This window comes from Anopheles darlingi, chromosome 3 (genome assembly GCF_943734745.1).
Source record: "Anopheles darlingi chromosome 3, idAnoDarlMG_H_01, whole genome shotgun sequence".
Lineage (NCBI taxonomy): Eukaryota > Metazoa > Arthropoda > Insecta > Diptera > Culicidae > Anopheles > Anopheles darlingi.
Genome location: NC_064875.1, coordinates 28043439 through 28050938, shown reverse-complemented (window position 1 = coordinate 28050938; position 7500 = coordinate 28043439). Strand labels below are relative to the sequence as shown.

The 7500-nt window shown below is 50.0% G+C and overlaps 4 protein-coding genes across 9 annotated transcripts in view; 2 read left to right on the top strand and 2 right to left on the bottom strand.

Annotated features, from left to right (window-relative positions):
• LOC125954211 (dynamin-like 120 kDa protein, mitochondrial) overlaps window positions 1-664 on the top strand; it is a 4921-nt gene extending 4257 nt beyond the window's left edge. For both annotated transcript variants that reach the window (XM_049684312.1, XM_049684311.1), the window contains one exon: window positions 18-664. In XM_049684312.1, the coding sequence (XP_049540269.1) occupies window positions 18-82 (65 nt within the window). In that variant the 3' untranslated portion in view covers window positions 83-664. The remainder of the gene's footprint in view (window positions 1-17) is intronic.
• Window positions 612-2948, bottom strand: LOC125954216 (galectin-9-like). Of its 5 annotated transcripts, XM_049684323.1 has the most exons (7): window positions 2763-2948; window positions 2567-2655; window positions 2121-2488; window positions 1838-1972; window positions 1647-1759; window positions 1162-1317; window positions 748-885 (listed from the first exon to the last, which is right to left on the bottom strand). In XM_049684323.1, the coding sequence occupies exons 1-6, from the start codon at window positions 2787-2789 to the stop codon at window positions 1207-1209; spliced, it is 843 nt and encodes a 280-aa protein (XP_049540280.1). In that variant the 5' UTR covers window positions 2790-2948; the 3' UTR covers window positions 748-885; window positions 1162-1206. The 5 variants fall into 5 exon arrangements, 3 of the variants coding, with proteins under 3 accessions (XP_049540278.1, XP_049540281.1, XP_049540280.1); XM_049684321.1 differs by lacking the exon at window positions 1162-1317 and having other exon boundaries at window positions 612-885; XM_049684324.1 differs by lacking the exon at window positions 1162-1317 and having other exon boundaries at window positions 714-885; window positions 1606-1759; window positions 2763-2946.
• Window positions 2949-3268: 320 nt separating this feature from the next.
• On the top strand, window positions 3269-3811 carry LOC125954220 (DPH3 homolog). The gene has a single exon (XM_049684329.1). The coding sequence runs from the start codon at window positions 3415-3417 to the stop codon at window positions 3676-3678; it is 264 nt and encodes an 87-aa protein (XP_049540286.1). The 5' UTR covers window positions 3269-3414; the 3' UTR covers window positions 3679-3811.
• LOC125955380 (uncharacterized) overlaps window positions 3800-7500 on the bottom strand; it is a 4480-nt gene continuing 779 nt past the window's right edge. The window contains exons 2-5 of the mRNA XM_049686514.1: window positions 5737-7431; window positions 4538-5653; window positions 4018-4456; window positions 3800-3927 (exon numbers count right to left, since the gene is read on the bottom strand). Coding sequence (XP_049542471.1) covers window positions 3854-3927; window positions 4018-4456; window positions 4538-5653; window positions 5737-7431 — 3324 coding nt within the window. The 3' untranslated portion in view covers window positions 3800-3853. The remainder of the gene's footprint in view (window positions 3928-4017; window positions 4457-4537; window positions 5654-5736; window positions 7432-7500) is intronic.

The window sequence follows — 7500 nt, the reverse complement described above, 5'->3', positions numbered from 1 at the left end:
TTATTTCTGTGTTTCAGTTCGCGTGCGGCAAATCCAGGAAAAACTAGAAGAATTCATCAATGCACTGAATCTGGAAAAATAAGGTACCCGCTGCGCCGCTGCACTGAACATCAAACCCCTCCTACGCATTATACGATGAACAGAGCTCTATTCGCTCGGCTTGGGTATCGTGTGACACGCTGCTGTAGCTCAGAGTAATCGCGGAAACAAAGCTCGCCACCTCGCCGTATGGTCAGCTTGCGTAACGGCATCGTCAAGTTAAAGCTATTTATTTCCTACCGCTCTGTCACCTCACCCATCAGTCATCACTTTCATTGAAACACATCCTAGCCAACGTAGTGGAACGAGACGATCCACGATTGCGCTACAGAGAGTGCATCGAATCTGGTCAAATGTTAAGCCGCATTCCGTTGCCATCGTGTGACACTGCGATGTTAATCAACTTTAGCCAAATCGCTTTGCGAATGCTGGAAAAATGTTTTCGCACAACAATCGTGGTATTTTCCGGATCGAACCCCCCGGATCAGCGGCGAATGAGGAAATGCCGCCGGCATATATTGTGATTGGAACACATTTTCAGAAACAAAAATGAAAGTCATTCGTCATTAACGTACTTTAAATAAAATTTAATTATCATCAGTCGATAAGCTGGAAGCATGCATATATCAAGCACAATCATTTTTCAAACATAGGGTGACCGAAATATTGATCTACGTGTATTGCATGAAATAGTACGAATAATTAATCACTGTCACTACTGCTGCTGCTACTGCTGCTACTACTACTGTTGCGCTTGTGACGGAAAGCTCTCGTTGCAACGTAGCCTCCAAGTCCAATAGCTCCAGCCGAGGCTCCATATTTTAATAATTTCTTGGTTTTCCTTTTCTGGAAAAGTATAAGCACATAAGCGGAAAGCGATATTAGCGTATTTGGCTGGTTATGAAATCTTCCTCAAACAGAAAATAGAGCAAAGCACACAAAAAGTGCTGACTAAGTACAACATACAGACAATACAACAGCAATCGTTGGAGCTGTTCTTGCGGGGTAACAAATACCTTAGTACCTTAAGGTACAACCGCATAGCCTGATGTAAATGAGTACGATACCCTATTACGGGACAGGGATGGTATAGATAATTGGAAGCACACATAGGATAAGCACCTGGTGAAACCCTGGAACCGGAAATGATTTTCGCTCCTGACTCGATCATTTTTCATGGAACCCATTTTGGAAAAAATGCTGCGTTTTCGAGAATAAGGTTTTGTTGACTTTGTTCACCTTTTTCCCAGGATTCGCCGACGGACCAGCACCTTCGTTCTAGCATATTTCATACGGAAAAAGATCAAGACGAAAACCATACATAAAAAGCATAATTAAATGATAATTTAAAACGAAACATAGAACAGAACCAACAGGCAGACAGACGGGACACATAAAAGCAAACCCTCATATCGGTACAGGAGCAGCGAGGCCGGTTCGCATGCCCGTGCAACATCACAATATGCTTTACCGAAAGCCATTATAGCGCAGCATGTACTACACAACACAATCGCTATGCAAGTGAGGTAGTGGTGCAGTCAGGCAGAGTGGAGGGTGTGTCTTTACATTTGCTCTATCTTCGCCTGCAGTTCCTCCTTGAACAGTACCGAGAAGGGCACGGCCGGTGGGTGGTGCGATGGTGGCGTTGGGTAGACTGGATGCGGATAGGCTGGCTGTGGTGGCGGTGGTGGTGGTACAGAGGCTGGTGGCCATCCCTGTCCTGTAAGGAGCGGACGGAGAGTGCGGGCAGGGCAAACCCATTAGAAGAGCTTCATGAAGAGTTTCCGCCTGATTTTACCTGGATAGTGACCACCACCGCCACCGACAATCGGCGGATACGTTGGAGTGGGTGTGTAGGGCGGCGGCGGAGGCAACGGGGCCTGCGGTACGAAACCCAGCGATGGTGGCGCATACGGTGCCGCTGGCGGGTGCACTAGAGAAGAAAGAAACGAACATCGGAAATGAACACATCGTCATCGACAAATCCCCTACTTCAGCGGCTGAAAATGATAAGATAGCACGCCCGAGACCGGGTGACGGGGACTCTGGCTGGCTGCTGGCTACTACCCGAGACTACCTACCAATCGGTGGATACGGATTAGATGGAAGCGAACCGATCGCAGAGTCGGCTTCCGATTGAATCGAATAAATGACACAGCCACCACTGACCGAGATGAACTTCACGTTGTACAACGGCAACCGGTGACTGAAGGTACAGAAGTGTACCCCATTGATGGCCAGCTTGTACTGGGTCGCTTCGGCCAGAATGAGCAGATCGAAACTTTCGCCTACCCGGACCGGACAGCCACCGTGACGCTCCTCGGCACCGATCACCTGCCGTTGGATCGAATTACGCCCGATCACGAACTCATGCGGCCGGATACTGATGTGCAGCGGACAGTCATCCCGCGGGTTCAGTGCGGCACCGGTTTGCAGATGAATCTGGCAGCTGATGGAGGAAATGGAGCAACCGGAAGAAAACGATGTTTAGTATGGTTCTAGAGGGTGGAGGGCGTCCATTACTAACCGCTCGCCGTGATTTTGAATGATGCCCTTGATACGAATCATCCGGCCCGGCTGTAGTCCCCCGGGAATAAGCCCCAGAAACGGAATGACCTGGAACAGAATACATAAAAAAACGGAAGGAACCAAGCGATTTCGGTATGAGTCATCCGCTAGCTCAGAGATCGAAAACAGAGAGTGTCCAGAGGTGAGGTTCTTACGGGAGAGTAAACCGGAATTGTAGCCATATTTCGTGTGTCGCACGTTAGTTTCTGTTCAATCAACCGGATTCCGAGTCACAAATGCACACTTTATACGGGAGAATATTTGTCGAAAACTGTTATGCGCCGTACTAATAGCAGCCACCTGGTTGCTGTAGCCTTCCTTTACCGCGGAGCAACTGATAATGGAATCAAACTGTTCGCTATTTACCCTCTCTGCTATACGTTCGATCTTATCGAGCCTGAGATAAGGCGCGAGTGACTCAAACGCTATAGCTACAGTCTGGTGGAGGCTCCAACGGGGAACGGTTTTTCTCCTCCCCGCGGGCCGTAGTACGTGATGAGTTCAAATCGTGATTCACCCACGCTTCACCAGTTTTTAGCCATGCCATTCAAAATTTGCGCCACAGCTACTGCGAGTAACGCAGGGTAACGCACCATAACACAACGCACACAACAAACCGTTTGACAGCCGCGAACCGCGTGGACCGCGCTCGTTTGTTTTAAGTAAAAATAAGTTTGCTTTAAGTAAAAAGAGGAGGAGAGGAATTACTAGCGGTAAGGAGGAAGTGCGGGCCAAGTGCAGCCGGAAAATCTAGTGCAGCCTGCCAGTGGATCATGACGAACTTGCCCGCAGTGCGCCAGCAGCGAGATGAGTGTGTACCACGATGAGGTCGAAATCGAGGATTTCGAATACGACGAGGAGGACGAGATGTACTACTATCCCTGTCCGTGCGGTGACCGGTTCCAGGTGAGCCGCGAGGAGCTGATGGCCGGCGAAGAGGTAGCGACCTGTCCGAGCTGCTCCCTCATCGTCAAGGTGATATACGATCGCGAAGCGTTTGCCGCCGCACAGGATGAGGCAGAGACCGTTCCCCAAAGCACGACCAGCGAACAGCAGCTGGGCAAAAACTAATCCGCGGCGTTGTATAAGTAGAGTGTATTTATTGTCGTAAGTTTGAGGACGATGCGTCCCGAGGATGTTGTACAAATGCGGTGACGATGGTAAAATAAAACTGTACAGTCAAACGAGTTAAAAAAAAGAAACAAACAAAGTAAAGAGTAAGAACAAACGCGTGTAGTACCACACTCTACGATGCATTCCGGCGTGGGGTGTTCGCACTGGATCTAGTCATAGGTCGCACCGGTGCCGGAGATTGCTCGACTGTAGTGAAGAAGAAAGTGCGTAAAAGAAAAGGAGACTCGGTTATTGCTTCGTCGGCAGAAAAACCGAACGAAAAGTGAGATTCCTTACCAACATCATTGGCACCGTCGAAGATGGCGGCTAGTGTCCGCGAAATTCGGCGGCTTTTGCGTTTGCTAGAACGCTTAGCAGTCGGAGTACCCGTACCCCGGTCCGTGGCGTCCGTCTTGTCCGACTCAACCGACTCGCCAGTCGAAGCGGAATTAGAGAGTAACGATTGTCGCAAACGTTTGCGTAGTTCGTCCTCCAACCGGGAAGGTGTCCGCGAATCCAACCGATCGATATGCTCCAGCTCGAGCTGATCGTTAAACTTGAGCCGTAGCTTCGGTGTGACGGGAAATTGGCGTGTCCGCGGTGCACCGGTATCGCACGCTTGCGGTGTTTGCAGAGCATTATCCAAGAAGAGAACACTTTTGGGCCCACTCTGCCCTTCGGCGTCTTTCGGCGTCTTGAGGATGGATTTCAGATTGTCTCTGCTGCGACGGTTGATCTAGGAACGAAAAAAGAGACGTTTCGATCAAATGAATATCGGAATAGATTCTCGCATGTTCTGCACACTGACTGTACTCACCCCGGGGAAAATTGTACGGCGTGTGTCTTTCGTTGTAGGGCTCACAATGGCTGGGGTTAGCCCGAAGCACACAGTCGCTCGCTGCTTCAATCCACCAGTTTCTGCGATGCGTTGCGATCGCTTCACCGGCGACGTCACCAGTGTCACCGTTTCGGCCAACTCTCCTAGATCCGTTAGCTTCTTTTGCTTTTGCTCCAGACGAGCTTTGCGGATTAGTTCAGCTACCGCAGAAGAGGATTTTCCCGTTGTTCCGTTGGCTGCTGCCTTCTTCTCACGTTTGCGGATACCAGCACCGGGTTGAAGCTTTTTCGTTTTAGCTGGTGCATCATCTAATGCTGCTTCCTGGACGATCGGTTGCCAATCGTTAGCGCGTAGATTGCGCAACTCTTCAAACCGTTGATCAAGATTCTCCAAATCAAGCGCAACCATCTGCCAGAATCCATCTAAATCATCTTTGCGCACCTTACGATCGGTCCAGTTGCTTTCGTAGTGCCCGATGAGCTCTTGGAACTTGGTCAGCTTCTTGTTGATCAGTATGTTGGTTTGACCCTGCGCTGCCAACAACAACCCCCGGCAGTGTTCGTTCAGTGTGTCCGAGTCCAGATAGGGTTTATACTGATCACAGAGCGCCTGAAGGCGCGCCAGCTCGCACTGTACCTTGTCTTTGTAGAAATCGGCCTTCGATCGGACCTCTTCTGGCATCTGCAGCACTTTTGTCGCGCTATTCGTCTTGGTTGCTTTTCGCAGAGACTTGGTCATCGAGCTGTTGTTAAGCAAAGCGAGAAGGTCGGCTTCCTCCAGACGTAAATTGGATTTACTAGGCATTGTTGGTGGTTCATCGTTCTGCTCCGTGAAACAAACAATCGACTTTCGTCTTTTTCCCTGTTGTGATCCCTGCTTTGGCGCTGCTGGTGAGCTCGATGCTGGATCATGCTCATCCTGCAGATCTTTAGCTGGTTTCGGGGTGTCCACGATTCGCCGGGTGCTCTGTCGGCGGCGTGATTGAGGAGTCTCGAGACAAGCGTCCATGAATAGCACGCTCTTCGTGCGGCTGGAACGATTTGAAGAAGTCGCTTTCAAGCAAGACCCGGCGTTGTCTGCATCTTCATTGTCGGTCTGTCAGTTGAATGTAAAAATAAAAATTAACTTCTAATATAGAACAATAACCTATTTCCTGATTGTAATCCAGCTATTCTCACCTCTGGAAGTATGGTGCCACACTTATTGGAGGAGCGGTCGTGCTTTCGTGCATCTGCTGCCGTTGGTGTGCAAACCATGCATATGCTGGATCGTCTTGCCAGACTGTTGCGCTTAGGAGTTTCTGCGATGCGTTGCGATCGTTTAACCGGCGTCGTCACCAGTGTCACCGTTTCGGTCAATTCTCCAAGATCCGTTAGCTTCTTTTTCTTTTGCTCCAGCCGAGCTTTGCGGATCAGTTCAGCGACCACAGAAGAGGATTTTCCCGTTGTTCCGTTGGCTGCTGCCTTCTTCTCACGTTTGCGGATACCAGCACCGGCTTGAAGCTTTTTCGTTTTAGCTGGTGCATCATCTGATGCTGCTTCCTGGACGATCGGTTGCCAATCGTTAGCCCGTAGTTTGCGTAACTCTTCAAACCGTTGATCAAGATTCTCCAAATCAAGCGCAACCATCTGCCAGAATCCATCTAAATCATCTTTGCGCACCTTGCGATCGGTCCAGTTGCTTTCGTAGTGCCCGATGAGCTCTTGGAACTTGGTCAGCTTCTTGTTGATCAGTATGTTGGTTTGACCCTGCGCTGCCAACAACAACCCCCGGCAGTGTTCGTTCAGTGTGTCCGAGTCCAGATAGGGTTTATACTGATCACAGAGCCCCTGAAGGCGCGCCAGCTCGCACTGTACCTTGTCTTTGTAGAAATCGGTCTTTGATCGAACCTCTCCCGGAATCTGGACGTTCTGCTGCTCGGTTACCGGGCAAAGCGATGATCGGCGCTTGGTAGAAGAACGGCGCCTGCTGCTGAACGATGCATCAGAGCTTTCACCAGCCACACTTGGTTCTGCCGGCGGGACATTGCTTTGCTCAGTGAATACGAGCGAACATCGTTTCTGCATTTGTGCTACTACTTCATTCTCCTCAATTGGAAACGTCGCTATCGTCTCGTCAATCGTTTCGATTGTTGGCCGACAACCAAATGCAGGATCCTTTGGTGAGGAGATTTCAGTGCAAAAAACATCATCATCTGCAATGCCATCGCTTACGGTGAAGGATTCGTTCAGCGAAACTGCTCGTTTCGGTGTGCCACCTTCGGCCAATTTTCCGCTGGCCAGCTCCTCGTTATTCAACGGGGACAGATTATTTGGTTTGTCGAAGCTGCCTAAGCACACCACACTTGGACTAGACTTTTCAGACCGTTTAGCCCGCTCTACATTGTCGGCACCCACACCAATAACATCCGATGACGAGATAAAAGCCGTTGGTTGCGGTTCCCATAAACTCTCCTCCTTGGAATGTTTTGCACCCGGCCCCTTCGTCCTTGGTGGCTGAGTGGGATCGGTAACTCTGGCAACATCCGATGACGAGATAAAAGCCGTTGGTTGCGGTTCCCAGAAACTCTCCTCCTTGGGATGTTTTGCACCCGGCCCCTTCGTCCTTGGCGACCTGGTGAGACCACCAGCTGCGGTCGCTGGTGCTGGTGAGTCTGTCTCGATCGGACTAATGCCATCGAAGAGCTCTTCCGCCGTGGCAATTGTAAGCGATTGAAATTGCGGACGATCATCGCTGTTCTTAGTGGAGGGATCTGCAATCGAAAACGTGAAGGCTTTTATCGGCTTACGTACCGTCGAAGTAAGCACTGATCTCCCATTCGATGTTCCAGCATTATTTCCGCGAAACACCACTACCGGCTGCTTCCGTTGCGACTGCGGAAAATTATTGCAAAATAGATTTAAACTTTGTGCAAACCTCAATCCGGATGGGGAACTGAAAAC

Excerpts from the sequence above, each read along its gene's own strand:
- LOC125954216 (XM_049684321.1), bottom strand. The coding sequence starts at position 2,789 with ATGGCTACAATTCCGGTTTACTCTCCC. Across the intron at positions 2,656-2,762 it reads CAATTCCGGTTTACTCTCCC|GTCATTCCGTTTCTGGGGCT; the intron begins GTAAGAACCTCA and ends ATTCTGTTCCAG. Across the intron at positions 1,973-2,120 it reads TAATCCGTATCCACCGATTG|TGCACCCGCCAGCGGCACCG; the intron begins GTAGGTAGTCTC and ends TTTCTTCTCTAG.
- LOC125954220 (XM_049684329.1), top strand. The coding sequence starts at position 3,415 with ATGAGTGTGTACCACGATGAGGTCGAAATCGAGGATTTCGAATACGAC.